At 35.6% G+C, this 18,856-nt stretch overlaps 1 protein-coding gene across 2 annotated transcripts in view; it reads left to right on the forward strand.

Moving 5' to 3' along the window:
- The window catches only part of ARL6IP6 (ADP ribosylation factor like GTPase 6 interacting protein 6), a 44,244-nt gene extending 27,491 nt beyond the window's left edge, over nucleotides 1-16,753 (forward strand). Inside the window, exon 4 of one of the 2 annotated variants that reach the window (XM_065881019.1) lies at nucleotides 15,347-16,753. In XM_065881019.1, coding sequence (XP_065737091.1) covers nucleotides 15,347-15,440 — 94 coding nt within the window. In that variant the 3' untranslated portion in view covers nucleotides 15,441-16,753. The remainder of the gene's footprint in view (nucleotides 1-15,346) is intronic. The other variant, XM_065881021.1, reaches the window with a different exon arrangement.
- The last annotated feature ends 2,103 nt before the right edge of the window (nucleotides 16,754-18,856 follow it).

Below are 18,856 nucleotides of genomic sequence, written 5' to 3' on the forward strand. Positions count from 1 at the left end.
GGGTGTTGTTAGTGATTTCCAAGCAGGCAAATTTAGCAGTGTATATGTAATCAATATTTCACATTATGGTGATCTGCTTTAATTATAGTTTCCAGGAGTTAATGCATATAAGTATGTGACCTACCCATGTAAAGATACTGCATTCAGAGAGGACCCAGAGCTTGAAAGAATCTTTGGGTTCTTTCCAGGCTGGGCCGATGGCAGCACCAGAACTTTTTTTTTAAAATATATATATATATATTTAATATATATATATATTATAGTTTTTAATAAATTTATTTTGTTTATTTTTGGCTGTGTTGTGTCTTCGTTGCTGGTATGGGCTTTCTCTAGTTGCGGTGAATGGGGGGCTACTCTTCGTTGCGGTGTGCAGGCTTCTCATTGCGATGGCTTCTTTTGTTGCAGAGCACAGGCTCTAGGCGCACAGGCTTCAGTAGCTGTGGCTCGTGGGCTCTAGAGCATAGGCTCAGTAGTTGTGGCACACGGGCTGGGCTTAGTTACTCCGAGGCACGTGGGATCTTCCCAGACCAGGGCTCGAACACGTGTCCCTTGCATTGGCAGGCGAATTCTTAACCACTGCGCCACCAGGGAAGCCCAGCACCAGAACTTTTATTTAAGTCCTCCTGGTTGGGGATGAAGATAGGTATGGATAGGAGATGTGCCCCAAAGTTGCGTTTTTCCTAACAAGTACAACTTTTTAATGAATACTCTAGGATTGCTAGGGATGTCTTAGACATTCCTATTAAAGATTATGGGAGAACTGAGTCTCTGCTAAGTCATCCTTAGGGGTTATCATTTTTATTAACAGATGAAGAAGCTGAGTCCCAAGGAATTTAAGTACCTTGCACAAAGCCAAATAATTTGCATGTGTCACAGCTAGCACCTAACTCTATGTTTATTGTTTTTGTTTGCCCACCTCCTTTTTATTATGAAAAGAACAGGAGGAATTTCACTAATTGAAACAGCATCATTTTATTGACAATTAAAGGCACTTGCTGTGGGCCTTTGCTCTATGACATTTTTGCCAATGCGATATTGCCAAATGCAATTAAAATCTGTTCTTAAAATCTCACTCTTTGTTCTCTCCTTCAGTTTTCTCTCAGTGATCAGAGTTCTGCACTTCAGAATGACTGCTCTTGCATTTCACATTACGTGTGCACAAGCCCCATCTAGTGGTGCAGTGATGTGGCTGCAGGTTTATAATTATCAGCTTGCTAATAAATAACTCAATGATTATAATAGGTCCAGGCTAGGGTAAAAATGTTACTTTATAGTCTAAAAATAAATTTATTGGGGAAATGATAATATATATGGTGGGTCTAGCAAAAAGCACAATGTAGACAGCTCATTAGTTTTGTAATTGAGTCAAAAAAAGTGATATGAAAAATAGTTAAATAAATCATTAAGTTTGTCTATCTTATAGTACTTTTACGTAGAGTCAGAGTTCAAGGTCCAAATTTTTTAAGGGCCAGTATTCTTAAATAAGTTAAGGGTGTTACTTCATTATAGGGATAGGACTATTATTTTGTGCTGGTAGTACCCACAGAGACTCATTTCCAAGGAGGAAAAACCAATGCTTGTATTTCAAATTATTAAGGATATAGGAACACTTGTTAAAGGAAAAAGTAGACATCATTTTAAGTTTTCTTAGATAGCTTTAAAAGAGACCAAAACCCTCAAAATTATCCCTGAAGTAGCCATTTTGAATTATCAGAAATAAGCAAAATACTGTATTTTTTTATAATTAGACTCAAAATCAAAGTTAGTGTTTGTCTTTTGAGTGCCTCTGAGATGGTCACATCTGTGTATTTCTTAAAATGAGGCAGATAGGAAGGCATAGTTGGATGTTCGTTTTATACAACTAAGAGCATAAATTCACTTTTATATTGGTAGAGAAGTTTGAAGTTTGGTATTTGCTTTTAAATGTATTATTGCTTGTATTTATGACTTATTTGATGTGGGACTTATGGTCAAAATGCAGGGAACCTTTACAATTACTGGTTATTATGTCATGATTTCTAGGGATGTGCTAAGGTAGAGAGTAGTGTCTTCACGAAAGCCTGCTTAAAATATAATTTATAGAATTTGATTGGCAATCTACAGTGTTTCATAGTAAATATACAAACCAGGGGCTACTGCTGATGCTCTTGGTCTTTTTGTCTAGATCACTCTGAATTATTCACCTTTATGTTTCTTCTTCCAACCCCTAATGGTATTTGGTAAATATCAGGACACTCAATGTCAATAAACACATGCTTTTACTTCAGTTTAAATTTATTTTTATGCAGCTTTTTTTTTAAATTGTATTTTCTTACAGTGGTATTCGGTATTTGCAAAGTAAATTTGAAGTAAGAAAGAAATGGGAACAGTTGATTTTCATTCGAATTGCTTTTTGGTAAACTGTTTTTGGTAACTTATTTTACAGAATAAAAATTAACACATGTGATCTGATACTGTTTCATGTGTTATTTTCTGTGTAAAGTTCTGGATGTAATCAGATGCTGAAATATTTAAATCTCCATTACATTTGTATATGAATGTGTTTGTTGTTACTATTGTAGGAGGGAAGCAGATTCAGGATTTAGGATTGCCATTGCTGTATTATAATAATACCCTTTCTACTCAACATTAAGTTTATTTTTCTATGTTATTAAAGGGTCTTCTCTGACTTCTTGCTCTTCTTGACATTAGGGGCCTTAATTATTGGGGGTTAAAATACAGTACAAAACAGAATAGTAAAATCATAATAGAAGAGGTGTTGTGGGTTCTTGGGCAGTAATGTAAGTCTTGAAGGTCAGGAAAAGTGGGTGATTTAGTATTTAAATTAGAAGTTTCTTTTCTAAGCACACTAGATTTAACATTGAGCACAATAAATTGATGCTATGACTCTTTCATACAGACTTTGGAGGGCTGCCTCTTTGTCAGATCAGATTCTTTATTGCCATGGACTGATGAAACAGATATCAGATGGCTAATTGCAGTAGGAGAGGAAAAACTACTGACAAAAGAGATAGATCAAGAACTTGGCCTTGATATTTGAGTATCGTGAAGTTTCATTATCTAGGGACTGTTTGGAGCCATCAGTTGTAATGCTGTCACTATTAATGAATGTATTGATGGCACCACACTGTGGCTTATTGAAGTGAAGGGTTAAAATATATGCGTGTCTTATAAAATGTATTCCATTAAAGTTCTGAATGGAGACTTAAATAGATGTAACAAAATCTTATAAGAACTCATTAAATATTCTTGGTTTCTTTGTTATTTTCATAAAGCAATATAGCTAGTAAGTGTTTGCACCTGTTTGCTATGGCTTTTGCTTATGCTAATTTACAATGTGTTATGTTTGGGCTGCTGAAAAGATACGGGTATCCATATGTACAGAATAGCACTGATAAGAAATACATAAGAGATAGCACGTGGCAGTGTTGAACTTGGAACCCTTTCTGTGTGTTCAACAATCTTTATAAATTACTAGGCAGTCTGGTATATTAAAAAGGGCTTATAAGTCAGGAAGTGACTTCCAAATGCAGGCTATACCATATACTGCCAGAAGAGCTTTTGAGAAAGTCAGCTGGTGTCTCTGAGCCTTAATTTCCTCTCTCCAAAATGGGTTAAAAACAATGATGCCTACCCTCATAGGCAATAAGTATAACTTTACTAGTTAAAGCAACAGATACATCAGATGATAAAGCAGATATGTCCCAGAGCTTTTCTTTCCTTTCCTTGAGATTTTTCAAGCTGGATATCTGACTGTGGCCTACCACTGGTTGCCAATTATCTTTTGTTGAGTAATTGTTATTTATCTTGAGATCTTTATCCTTTTGGTTCTTCTCCTTTTTATTCTTTTGATAATAAGATGCTCTTTCTTGTACGAAATTATGCTGATAGTAGATTGTAGTGGTTTTCAAACCTGTTCCTGGCAAAACAAGTTTGACAACAAAACATGGAGTCAGTTACTTCCTTTTTAAAAAAAAAAAATCATTTTTAAACTGACTCATGAAATATAAAGGCTTGGGAATCCCATTTTTCTTGTACTTTTTGTACTGTTTGGCCTGACTTTCTAATGAATAAGGACTTTGTCTAACCAAGGTAGTGTCCAGGACAGATAGATATCCTAAGGCATTTTGCTACCTTGATATACTGGTGAATATAGTTAACATGTCTGACATAATTCAATTTGCAACCAAGTAGACTGCTGCATATAAGTAAAGTAGACTGTAGGCTGGTATGCAGTTTCATCCAACCAGATATACATTTATTTCTCTCTGACTGATTTTCAGGGAGTTGTAGTACAATGAGAGATATCTTAAATGTATACATTTTAATTCCATGTTAAGGAACTTTGTTCATTGTTAGGATCTTTCAGAGCCTGTACGTTATTAAGTTAGTTAATATCACACCAGCAAAGCATAGGGTTGTGATTCAATTAAAAGTTCTAGTTGGCAAAATTCTAGATGAAGAACTTCAGTGTATATATGGAGGCATAATTATTGCAGAATTGAGATCCAGAAGGGATTAAAGAGATCATAAAGACTAACCTTATGCTTGAGAAGCAGAAGTAGGACCAGAGCCGTTGGCAGTATAGCTAGGAAACTTATTGCTAAGGAAAAGAAAGCCTTTTAAAAATGAGGAAACCCTTCATGCATTGTTGGTGGGAATGTAAATTGATACAGTCACTATGGAGAACAGTATGGAGGTTCCTTTAAAAACTAAAAATAGAACTGCCATATGACCCAGCCATCCCACTACTGGGATATACCCAGAGAAAACCAGAATTCAAAAAGACACATGCACCCCATTCTTAATTGCAGCACTATGTATAATAGCCAGGACATAGAAACAACCTAAATGTCCATCAGCAGACGAATGGAAGAAGAAGATGTGGTACATATATACAATGGAATATTACTCAGCCATAAAAAGGAATGAAATTGGGTCATTTGTAGAGACATGAATGGACCTAGAGACTGTCATACAGAGTGAAGTAAGTCAGAAAGAGAAAAACAAATATCATATATTAACACATATATATGGAATCTGAAAAAACTGGTATAGACAATCTTATTTACGAAGCAGAAATAGAGACACACATGTAGAGAACAAACGTATGGATACCAAGGGGGAAAGGGGGGGTAGGATGAATTGGGAGATTGGGATTGACATATAAACACTATTGATACTATGTATAAGATAGATAACTAATGAGAACCTACTGTATAGAACAGGGAACTCTACTCAGTGCTCTGTGGTGACCTAAATGGGAAGGAAATCAAAAGAGAAGGGATATATATATACGTATTGCTGATTCACTTTGCTGTACAGTAGAAACTAACACACTTTATATTGTAAAGCAACTACAATAAAAATTTAAAAAAAAAGAGGGGACATCACTACAGATCCCATGGACATTAAAAGGATAATAAAGGAGTATATGGGGAAAACAAAATAAAAATGAGATAATCCTTAAAGCTGAAAATTTGCATTCCATTATAACATATTGTGTAGATTGATAAATCAACTTGCTCCATTAAAATGGTGGCTACTTTATAACTGATACTTATTCATAATGCACATCATTAGCCTAATTACAGGGCTAATGAGGCAATGGAGTAAATGCTCAAAATGTTCAACATCAGTTTCTAGGTATTAAGAATGATACATTATAGCTCAACATTAAGTGTATACATTTATACTTTTTTCCTCACTTTTTACATCTTTTAAGTATATGTTTCTCCAGATAGTCTTTACCTCAGATTTATCATGAAACCTTGAAGCCAGTAGTCATTTTTCTAACAACTTATATATATATATATATTTTTTTTTTTTTTTTTTTTTTTTTTAATTTTGTTTTTTGCGGCACGCGGGCCTCTCACTGTTGTGGCCTCTCCCGTTGCGGAGCACAGGCTCTGGACGCGCAGGCTCAGCGGTCATGGCCCACAGGCCTAACCGCTCCGCGGCATGTGGTGTCTTCCCGGACCGGGGCACGAACCCGTGTCCCCTGCATCGGCAGGCGGACTCTCAACCACTGCACCACCAGGGAAGCCCACGACTTTATATTTTAATAGCATTTTCTATTTTAAATAATAATTGAGAAATTTATTTGCTAGGACAGTGACTGATTTAAAATTTCCCCTTACTGTTTTTTTTTAATGATTACAGAATTAATACATGCATCACAGAATTATATAACTCAGAAAGTTAAAGGCTGCAAAATCTTATTTTAAAATAACTCTGAACTAACGAGTGTTAACAGACTGGGGATTATACCTCAGATTTTTAAAAAATCTATACACATGCAAATACTTCTGTTTTTATAATAGTATAATCATATCACACATATTTTTAAAATAATTCTATTTGTAGTCTTGATTACTAAAACCTTATGACTGTGTGTGTGTGTATATATATATATATATATATATATATATATATATACACACACACACATGTATGTGTGTATATGGTTTGTGTGGTGTATGCATTTGAAATACATCACTCCACCCAAATATAACTATACCTTAAAATCTGGTAAACTAGCTAACATGATAGTTTTAGTCTTATTCTCTGGTACTTGATTCTAAAAAATATTTTGCTGTATTTTATCCTGACAGGTTACTTTGAAATACAAACGTATTAAAAAAAAAGAAATACAAATGTATATATGCATACACACTTATACAATATGTCCAATGTGTAGCCACTGTCCTAGCAAGGTAAATATATACAAAAAGAAGAGAGGGACAAATGGGAGAACTTTTTTTTTTAATTCCTGCATAGTCTTACCTGATTTCTTACTTGAGTTATCTGTCATATAACATTTTAAAGAAGTCAAAATCTGTATGGGAACATGATGATACAATGAAACAAACAAGTTTTTAAAGTGTTTGTTCAACTTATAGTTTTTTTTGTTTAAAACTATAGTAGCTTTTGAAATTTTCATGTAGAAAGCAATTGGGGTAGATTTTTCAAGTGATGATCTCCTGGGAAATCTCTTTGCTAATTTATATATTTCCAGATAGTGGTAGTATTCACTTTGAGGATCTTAGAATCACCAGAAGTTCTAGCTGAAGAGAGATTCTGATTCAGCATGTCTGGCGTGCGGTCTGAGATTCTGAATTTCTAAGAAAGTCCCAGGCAATGCCAATATATTGCTGATCTCTGGAGTACACTTTGAAGAGGAAGGCTTTAGGACAAAACTTGGCAAACTTTTTCTGTAAGGGTCCAAGTGGTATTTTTGGCTTTGTGGGCCATGTGGTCCCTGTTACAACTCTTCAACTCTGCCATTGTAGCACCAAAGCAGCCAAAGACAATACTTAAAGGAATGAGTGAGACTATATTCCAATAAAAAGAAATAGGTGGCAGGATAGGTGTACCTTAGCTTGCCAAGCCCTCCTTTAGGAGACGACTCTGAAATTAGATATTGCTTATAAAAAATTTCTAATTTTTGGTTAAAAAGTATATATATGTTTATATATATTCAATGTAAGATGGAGTGGGCTTGTTTGTTCAGGTTAGTTTTATAGTTGTTAGGATGTAACACACATTTCTAAAAATCTCATTTTACACTAATTTATACTAACTTATAATAATTACTGCACACCTAAATGGTAAACATAATAACTTTTCCTGAATATCTGAGTTGTAATGAATAAATGATGATGATGAAGTAGTGATGAAAGGTCTGCTAAAGGCTGTTTGAACGAACAGGAAAGCTTACAATTTGAGTATGTTTAAAATTATAACAAAATAAATGAGACAGTTATTAAAAAACCCATTGTATTAATTATACTCACTTCTTTTAGATTGCGAGTCTACAAGTTACTTCCTTGCCAAGAATGGGAAGAATTTTTCAGGGTTAAGAAATAGACTAGGAACTGTAAGTAAAACTAGCTTCCTTTTACCAGGCCTTGTACAGAGAAGGAAGGATGAAGTGCCTGCCCTGTAAAATTGCAAAGTTATAGAGGTCAAAGAAAGGTCAGGTAGGAGAGAGCCTGGAACTAACGAAATGTTGAAATAGCAGAAGACCTCAAATCCATTCTAAAGTAGGCCAAGGGCTGTGATGTTCCATATAAAATGGATCAAGAGGCAGAGTTGAATCATCCAAAGTAAGATCTGAATAACTAGAGTTCACAACCTTTGTAGTCTGAACTAGAATCGTATTAGCTAGCACTATCCATCATCCATCCGTCTATCTTACATCCCTTTCCCATTTTTTTCTGTAGCTATTCCAAATCTTCACTTTGCATTTTAGTTTTCAGTGGACTTCACTTCCAGTTTCATGAAAGGTCATCATGAGAGTACTTCCTCCTTCCCCCCCCCTTTCATGATTACGAACTTAAATTTACATCCACTTTCATCATACCACCCATTCCTTTTATCTCAGAATAAAGTGTTCTTCTCCCAATTGTACTTAATTTGTTGTAGATCCACCGCCCCCCCTTCCCACCGCACCTCCCCTTTTCATATATCTTCAGCCTTTCCTTTTATATCCAATATTCTTGTTAGGATATTTTTTAAACATTCAAGTTTCTCCTGTGTTAGAGAAAAAAATCCTCATGCCCAGATCTCTCCATAGCTAAATATCTTATAAGACTAGAGAAGAGATAGTCCCTGTTTCACAGTGACTGTAGGTGCTACCACATGTGTCGTGTGTTCACTCCTACACTACAATTTTTCTCCTTGAATTGCCTGCAGAACTCTTAATTACAAAATTTAACTTTCATTTTCAATCCCTTATTTGAAATGGTTTATCATTCCTTTTCGAAATGCCTTTCTTTCTTAATTTCTCTGGCATCACTCCCTCCTGTTTTGTTTTGTTTTCTGTCCAGCTTTCTGATCACTATTTCTCACTTGTGGAATCCTGCTTCATAAGCTACTACTTTAAGTAGCAGAAGTCTGGCCAAAGATTTCTGAGTCTGTCTAGCCTGTCTTGAGCCTCTGTCCTGAGAATCTTCCTTTTGGTTTTCATTTGTATTTCCTGTTGCTTACTGGGAGTTTTTACTTCAGTGTCCCACAGGTATTTGCAGTTTAGCACATCTAAAATTGACTTCATTATTTCCCACTTCCCACCGACCTGTATCTTCTCTTGGGTTCCCTATCATGGTGAACGGTGTTTCATCCAGCCAGTAACTCAAATGAGAAACCTGGCATCACCTTCAGTTCTTCCTTCTCCCGCAGTAACTCCAGCCAGTCAAGGATAAAAAATAATGGTTGACATTTATTGTGTTTATGATCGTGTGCTCAGTAAATGGGAGGCACTGCAACAAGTACTTGTTAATAGTAACTCATTTAGTCTTCACAGGAACACTAAAGAGAGGAATTATTAACTTTATTTTAAAGATGGGGAATTAGATCTCCAGGTAGGCTAAAGTAGTCCTGTAAATAATAGAGCCATGTTTAAACACCCTGTGGAATGAAAGTTAGCTTTCCAAGTCTTTCACTCTCACCATACCAAACTATTAACCATTTCCTGCATTCTCCATTGTGTGTTGCTTCTGCACATATTGTATTTGTTTAGAACTCTAAATTAGTCATACTCAGTTTTAGCTCAGGTGTTGACTCTTCTTTAAAATCTCTCCCCTTCTACAAATCAAATGGCTCCTTTGTCTTCCAGGTAATGCTGTCTACAGAACTTTACTTAGCGCACTGTGTGACTAGACACATCTTTGAGGACAACATTGATTCTTGCTTACTTCTCTGTCTCCCATATATAATGCCTGATATAGGAAATTCATACTGTAAATTTTGGTGAAGTAAAATAATGGAAAGAAAGTTAAGAAAATTATAAAATAAAGAACTTTAGAGTATAAAGGGTGAATGTAATATATGTTGTTTTTTTCTAAATGAGAGACATAGCATTTCCTCAGTGAAGAAAGCTTTCTCTTTGAAATTCTAACCCTTATTTCTTATATAACACTGGTAAAGTTATTTGGAATACACACAGTTCCCCAGCAATTTCTGTAAGTAATTTGTTGTATCATTTTGTGTTTCTGAAAGAAACATAAAAAATGCTTGGTAAGTGATTGAAATATGGTGAGGTTTAGTATTTTCTTTCAGATTTTGGGTTTGGGTTAAGAACTTTTGACTCCAGATAAAGAACTGATAGTTACTCCAACCAAGCTCACACAGCTTAAAATTCTTTAGGAATTAGAGATTTCTTGGCTAGGTATAGAATGAGAAATAAAAGGCAGCTCAGATGTGTGAAGAAGGAATAGATTAGTACCAGCTAGTTCATCCTGTCTCCTACTGAGCCAGTCAGACACAGAAACAAATAGCCAGCTGGTTCTTAATGTAGGACTTTAATATAATTTCCTATTCTGACAAGCAGAGAGCTTTCTGCTTAGAGCAAAATCAGTTGGCAGTGATGCTACTGTATTAAATTGCAGGAGTTCTGTCATAAAAACATGTCTGAAATGTGGGAATATATGTGAGGGAAAGGAAATACAGGAATTAATATGGTAAGGAATGAAGATTTCAAGAACGTGGAGTCTAGTATGTAGTACAGAGATTCAGTTTGGAGTCAGCCAAACCAAGGCTAGAGTAAAAACAATAAACAACATGAAATGAAAAAAGAGCTGCTAATCTGTTTGGTCTCTCTCTTAAATAAACAAAGGTAATTTATATGAAACTTTTGACAGTGGCTTATTTAGTGCTTTTATTTGTGGTTCAAAAGTAAGAGCATAGTCACTTAAATTGCCAGAATCATTGAATTAATTTGAATCTTAAATTTGACATGTATTCCATTCCTGAATAAATGAAAATAATTAAGGAATATGATGATTTATTCACTTTACAAGTTTCTGTTAAATATAAATATATTGCTAGAAAGTACATTTCCAGACTACAAAATCTAGATATAAATAGTGGAAGTCTGAGTTCTCTAGTGAATTATAAAGGGAGGAGTGATTATGAACTCATAGGAAGAGGGTAATACCAAGCAGAAATGCACACAAACCTATAATTCTTCAGTCTCATTCTTCCCTCCACCTCCTGAGTCTGCTTGTATGTTATTGTTTTTTTCTCTGTTTTGGATTGGGGATGGGTCTAGATTTAGGTGTTTTACTTAGAAGGAAGGAAGAGTTGAAGTAGAAGACGAAAAGAATTTTTAAAAATCTCATCTGTAGCGAAGCTTTCTTTTCTGTACTAGATAGTGGCTAACATTTATTGATCATTTGGTATGTGCCAGACACCTGATTCTCATACCAACTTTATAAGGGTAGATTTTATTTTCATTTCCATTTTGGGAAATTGAGGCTCAGAGGTCAAACAATTCTGGCTTCATACCCCTTGTCAGTGGCAAAGCTTGGCCCTCAAACCATCTCTGTTTAGCTACAGAGCTCGAACTCTTAACCACTAATAGGAACCACATGAGTACTTTTTTGTAGGATTCTTTATTCTTAGAAGGGAATTCTTTAGAACCAAAACAAAATAGTACCTTTTTATAACTAATCTTTTAGGATATGGAAATAGTTCTATTATAATGAGCCTTTCTTTGTAACCATGTTTTCTCTAGTAATTTTTTTTTTATTGAACAATATCTCCCATTTCCATATTGATTTCAGAAATGTATTGCAGTGGACTAGAACTTTATCTCAGGATAATAAAATTCACATTTAGGAATCCTAACATTTACTTTGGGAAACATTCTGGTTTTGTCATTGAGTTCTCTGTGTATTTTTCTGCCTATTTTTAAATGGTCAACTGAATAGTCAGGTCTTAAAATTTTGGATTAGTATGTTAAATGAGGTCATATATTAATTTTCATTATATTTGTGTGTCTCCTTGATTGATTCTTTGGGACTAAAATATTTATGTATTGATAGTTATACTCCCTACATCATTGTTTCAGTTTAAGCACAGGTAATGTTGATGAATTAACCAATTTTAATAGGTTCCTACCTACTAAAACTACATAATCTCATTCAAGTGTTTTTACTTATTCTGTGTTTGCTACTTGAATAGTCATAGAAATTTAAAACTGTAAGGGATCTTAAGTTTATCTGATCCAGTCCTTTACCTGATAACCATGAAATCGTAAGTGTGTAAGTTCACTTCTCCTGGTTTTGTCCTTTTCCCTTTATACCACAGTATCTCATTTGCTAGTCCATTGCCACATCTTTGAAAATTGACATCAAGGAAAGTTGACCTTGTTAACTCTGTTATTTGCTCTGCTCACTTGTATTTTATATCCAGTTGACAAAAAAGGATTTTGAGCAAAGGGGTATTTTAGGGAAATTAATCTGTACAATATGTTTTAGGTATAAGGAGAGAATGACTTGGAAAGAATTTCATCATGAATTTATTTTCTCGGTCACATTTATATATGAAATAATAATTGGGCAGTAAATACATTAGTTATGAGAAAAATAACTGTTAAAACCACAACAACAAAATCTGTAGGTCCATTAAAATTAAAAAAGACTGACAATACTAAATGTTGGTGACACTGTGGAGTAACTGAAACTCTCATATGTTGTTGGTAGAAGTGTAAAGTAATCAACTATTTGGGGGAAATGTTTGATGCTTTCTACTAAAGCCACATTTATCATACATCTACCTTATAACCCAGCAATTGCATTCCTAGGACTTCCCAAGAGGAATGAGTGCAGATGCTTACCACCCACCACAGGTGTGTACATAGTATCATGTTCATAGTAGCTCTCTTTATAGGAGCGCCAAATTGGAAACAACCTGAATTCCCAGTAGTAGAATGGATAAATAAATTTTGGTATTTTTATACAATGGAGTACTAAACTGTAATACAGAAGAACACACCAGTGCTACTACAGCACCATGGATGAATTTCACAAACACTACTGAGAGAAAGAATGCAGACACAAAAGAATACATCATGATGCCATGTAAATGGAGTTTCAACAGCAGGTGAAACAAGTCATCATGATAGCAGACAGTGTGGTAGTTACCTGAGGGTTTGAGTGAGGGAAGGTGGATATTGACAGGGAAGAGGAACAAAGGAGCTTTCTCTGGTGCTAGAAATGTTCTGTATTTGATCTGGATGGTAGGTACATGAGGGTATACCATAATAAAGATTCATTGATCTGTATATATGTTAGGCATTTGCACTTTGCTGTGTATATTTTATTTTTTTTATTTTTTATTTTTTTTGCGGTACACGGGCCTCTCACTGTTGTGGCCTCTCCCGTTGCGGAGCACAGGTTCCGGACGCGCAGGCTCAGTGGCCATGGCTCACGGGCCCAGTCGCTCCGCGGCATGTGGGATGTTTCCGGACCAGGGCACGAACCCGTGTCCCCTGCATCAGCAGGCGGACTCTCAACCACTGCGCCACCAGGGAAGCCCTAGTGTGTATACTTTAAAAAGTAAAATGCATATATATAAAGAGAGATTGAGTAAAATAGGCACCATACTTAGTCATAATTTTTCAATTCAAAATGTGCCCTCTACAAGAAATAAATGAAAGGCTTTGACAAAGGGGAATCAAGATACCTTCAGCTTTTTACAGGACTTCAAAGATCACAAGAGGCATAGGAGGGAAGACTTACCAGGAGTTCTCTGTATCTTCCTCGGGAGGAAAATCATGGTGGGTGTTTGAAAAGGAGCTTTAAATCAAGCGATTTGTCAAAGATTTTTAGTCCCTTGCCTGGCAGTACATGTGTGACAATGGCTACAACGTTCCCAGTGGGAGTTTGGTGCGTTTGAGATGGTAGAAAGACTAAGAATCACTGCTCTAGAGTATTTCTTCATTGCCATTAGATTTCCTTGTTGTGCCTGGTTTGTGACGGTCACTAAGCATTTGAGCTTGTATATCTCAGTAAAGTTCAATTATATCAACATTGTAGTTACTATAATTTCCTAAAGTTCAGTAAACTGTACTTTAGAGATTCTTCTATTTTTGTGGGAGTGCAGGTTCTCAAACTAGTAGAAAAGAACAATTAACTCCTGAAATTCTGTTCCATGATTAACTTTGTTAGTATGAATTTAAATGTTCTCAGGTCAGTAGTATTTTTTTTTTTACAGTGAATGATAATGCTGATAGTTATGATTAGATTTCTTTTTACTAATCAATTTTTGGAGGAATTCTTTTTTTAAAAGGAGCAAAGCATTTAGTGTATCTATTTTACTTTACCGTACAGTAGGTAATACAGCTAGGTAGATTAGCCCTTAATGGCACATGAGAAGCATCTTAAACTAGTTGCAGTTGAGTAAGATTGAGTGGAGAGAGTAAATAATAACTCCCATGGACCAAAACAGGGGGCCATCAGGATACATCAGGGTCTTCTATAGTCTCAGGTGAATGCAACGGGGTTGTTCTTCGAAGAGAGTATCTTCTATACTCTCTGCCACTGATCTTACTGGACTGGAAATCATTATAATGAGGTGTCTTCGGATGTTAATGTTGATCTAAGTATTTCCCTGTCTTTGATCTGTGCTTAGGAAAGAAGAGGACAAGGGAAATGATAACCCTTCTCAGCCCAGGGCCCTTATTACTTAGGACTTTCCATTCTTAGTACTGCTGGTGTGTACCTCCTCATATGTCCTTAATTTGGATTGCTCCCGTGTGAAGATTCTTTTCTGTCTCTGACACCAACTGGACCCTACCTTCTATTCTTTTTAGTATGTCTCATCCTTATTAGGATAAGCAAAGAGTATTATTGCAATACAATTAGTGCAAGGAGTGTTAAGAAAATGTAGTAAAATTGCTGCTTGATAGAGGGAACAAATGTCACATGAGCTATTTGGCTCTCATAGTAACCATTAAACAGTGTCTTTGCTGACACCTAGGAACTCATTGAAAGCCACTTAAGTAACCTATTAAGTTGAGAAATGAAATGTCTATAAAAGACATAATCTGATTTATGACTCACATATGGACAAGTGCTGTTTTTAGTGCTCAAAGAAAAAGTAGAATTCCTTCATGTAATCTAAAAAAATGGTACAAACAGGACAAATACTTGAAATAATATGTATTTTAAGTTATAAGTGAGAACAAGAGAGTGGGGAAACACAATGCTAATTTAAATGAAAGAACATGCTTGTAGTGTAACAAGATATGTACCTTAGAATTAGGTGATGGTACACACATGTGACTATGAGGCACAGTAAAGAAGTTATAGGGATCAAACTGAGCATTTTGCTCTAAGTAATGAAATTGAAAAAATTACATTTGATAACCAAGACTTATATTTGACAGATCTATTACTAATTCTGAAGATGTCTAATACTCTTTTTTAACTTGTATATTAATGTATAAAAGATATTTGGGAAACATGTTTCCAGGTTCTAAGCATATTTGATAAAAACTGATGGTGTTTTTGTTATACCAAATTACATTTTCCTTTTTTCGTTTGTTTTTTTCTCCCCCTAGGAAACTGACTGGACATTCTTTCCACATGGGCTATAGTATGGCAATTTTGAATGGCATTGTAGCTGCTCTTACTGTAGCTTGGTGCCTCATGTAAACCCACACTGAAGCAATATTCTTGACAAAACTTAGTCACGATTGCGTTGTAATAACCGGGAAGAACATCATTGCCTACTCAGAAGACCAAGAAACCTGCTGCTCATTATGTGCTTCAGATACATGTCATATCGTCATCATTATGGAGGACTTTTTAAGCATCGTTCTAGAGCCTAGGCATTGGGAATATCTAAGTATTAAGTTTCAAGTAATGCTTAAAAGTGTAAGACGTTTACCTCATCTTTTTACTTTTGTGTGCATTGTCCTTATAAGTTGTAGAAAACATTTTAATGGAACTCAAACCTGAAAACTTGGATGCAGGATATCCTGTATCAATGCCTGCCTTTCCATGTATATGTATATACTACATTTTTGCTAAGAAATACTGATAGTACTGTTTGAGATAGAAATATTTCTTATTTATTCATTATATTAGGAAAGCAAACAATGCCTACTACTTTGACATTTTACAGAAGCTACTTTTAAATCAGAATATTTAGTTTTCGATATATAGAAGGTGCATTTATATTTTTTAATGGGCTATGGTTCTTTATGTGTTTTTTTTACATATTTTCCTACTATATCTTGAATTTGTATGTTTTTAAATTGTTACATCTAGGCAAATGTAAATGTTATTTTTTAGCTCGTGCAAACCTTAATACCTACCGTTTTTAATAAGTATTTTGTCTTTTAAGAAAAGCACACTGGCCTGAGTTTAAAACTAAGTAAACTTATTTTTAAAAAAACAACAAAAAAGTTTAATTATTTAAGCCATGAAAATATTCAGGAAATTTAAAGCTATTCACTATTTCCATTTCCACAATTCCAAATATTTACCATGGTGTATATATGATTACTTCAACAAAACTGATATTATCTTGTTTTTAATAAATATAAACCTGAAGTTTTTATGTTTAGAAATGCTTGAACTAGTTTGTTTTTAATCTCCAAAATTTGGTTACCAAAATAGAAAAGGTATTTTGATACAGTGTGTACATGTATAATTTTTTAATGTATAGTTTCCTTATTTTCCTATTTAAATGTTCTTTTGTAATTGTGCTGTTTTGTTTTTTCATAGTAATTAAGCCTTAATTGTTCCCACTTCCTTTCTAAATACCTGTTTAGAATAGTCACTTCAATTTTAGAAAGATGGACTATTTTAAATACTGTTTTCCCTGGCCACAGAAAAACCTACATTAGGATAGCATTGTGTAGCAAAACTGCTTATTCAGGCCAAATGGGAAATGAGTATCTGCAGTGTGTTCCTGTTATCTGCTGATTGTTGTTACTGAGTAAATGATTTAATAATGTTTCTAAAAGTCTTAACATTATTTTACTATTCAAAAACCTTTTATTGGAAATGCCAAATGCTGCTCTAATTTAAATTATCTGAAGTGTTTAGATTAATATGGGGGGAGGTGTAAGATATACACACATACATATACACAAATCCCATGGCTTAAGTATTCCTTCCAGAGCGGTTGTCATATGAACCTATTTTCACTTCCTGCCTTCCTCGCCCAACCTCCTCCTTTCCCCCTAACCTTGGCTCTGAAGGGATCTTCTCTCCACCTCCCAAGTCGTCCCCCCTCCCCCACCCCATCATCAAATTTGGATAGCTTCTTCCAGATCTTTCTGTCTTATGACTAAGAAAAATATAGTAGACCCTTTACATGCAAATATCTGTAAGACATTATATCTATATATAATATAGATATATATCTGTAAGATACTTCTTCCGGAGCTCTGTTTCTTTTGGACTAGCACTCCTCTTTCTTGGGAAATTTCTCTCTCCAGTCTAACACAGAATCCAGATATAAACTATCCTGCTTCATTAGCAGAGTGATTGAGGATAAGTACCTAACCAAAGCTGGGCCAATTCTAGTTTCTTATCTTTTCTGGCCACAGTGATTTCAACAGGAATAGAGACATGACTTAAATTAGGCCAGTCCCTTCCCGGGATTTTTCAAGTTGAAATTAAGGTAAATTAAGCTGGGAAGATACAAGCCCAGGAGATGCTGGCAGCCAGGGTTTAGCCAAACTCAGTGGGAAAGAATAAGGCTGACACTGATGCTACTGATGACATTCCTCTAGTCCCTGAAGCCCAGTGGTGACCCTGCCATTCTTGAAATTGGTTTTCTCACAGTTTTGAAAGCTGGAAGTCCAAGAATAGGGTGCCCGCATGGTTGGGTTCTAGTGAAGATAGCTGTCTTCTCATTGTATCCTACTTGGGTGGGGAGAGAGAGGGCTAGCTCTCTTCCTCTTAGAAAGATTCTAAACCCACCTTGGGGGCTTTACCATGCATAACCTAATTACCTCCCAAAGGCCCCACCTCCTAATACCATCCTGTGGGGAATTAGTTTCAACAAATGAACTTGGTGGGATTTGGGGGGCACAAATGTGGAGTCCACAACAATATCCAGTACCAAAAGTGGGGTCTTTGAAAAGATAAGATAGACTTGGACTTCCCTGGTGGCACAGTGGTTAAGAATCCACCTGCCAGTGCAGGAGACATGGGTTCGAGCCCTGGTCTGGGAAGATCCCACATGCTGCGGAGCAACTAAGTCCCTGCACCACAACTACGGAGCATGAGCTCTAGAGCCCACGAGCCACAACTACTGAACCCGTGTGCCACAGCTACTGAGGCCTGTGTGCCTAGAGCCCGTGCTCTACAACGAGAAGTCACTGCATTGAGAAGCCCGCGCACCACAACGTAGTGTAGCCCCTGCTCGCCGCAACTAGAGAAAGCCCACGTTCAGCATCGAAGACCCAACACAGCCAAAAATAAAAATAAATTAAAAAAAATTTTTTTTCAGGTTCTAAAACACCAAGATAATTACTTATTTTAAAAAAAAGACTTCCAGTGAAACATCTTAAAAGAAATTTTTCCATATTTTTCCGTTTTTCCATTTCTGTTTACTTCATTATATCAGGACCCTAAGGAAAAGGAATTTATTGGAAGGATATCCAGTGACTCTCAGAACTGGTAGGCAGGAATCAAAAAAGTATTAGAGGGTCAAGGAGGAGGAAGCAAGGGGACTATTTGTTAGTGGAAAAGCCTGGTCAGGATGATAAAATGAATCCTTGTCATTTGTTATTGTTCCTTGCAAGATCAGCTCAAGGTTCAGACAGCATCAAAAGTCAATTGTTGGATAAAAATATACACTACATCCAGAAAGACCCCAACTTTATTTTTTTTTAATTAATTAATTTTCATTGATGTATAGTTGATTTACAATATTAGCTTCAGGTATAAAACATAGTGATTCAAAATTTTTTATAGATTATACTCCATTTAAAGTTAGGAAATGCTGTATTCCCTGTGCTGCACAATGTATCCTTGCGGCTTATTTTGTACAAAGTAATTTGCACCTCTTAATCCCTTACTCCTATCCCTATCTTGCCACTCCCTGCTAC

This window comes from Phocoena phocoena, chromosome 7 (assembly GCF_963924675.1).
Source record: "Phocoena phocoena chromosome 7, mPhoPho1.1, whole genome shotgun sequence".
Lineage (NCBI taxonomy): Eukaryota > Metazoa > Chordata > Mammalia > Artiodactyla > Phocoenidae > Phocoena > Phocoena phocoena.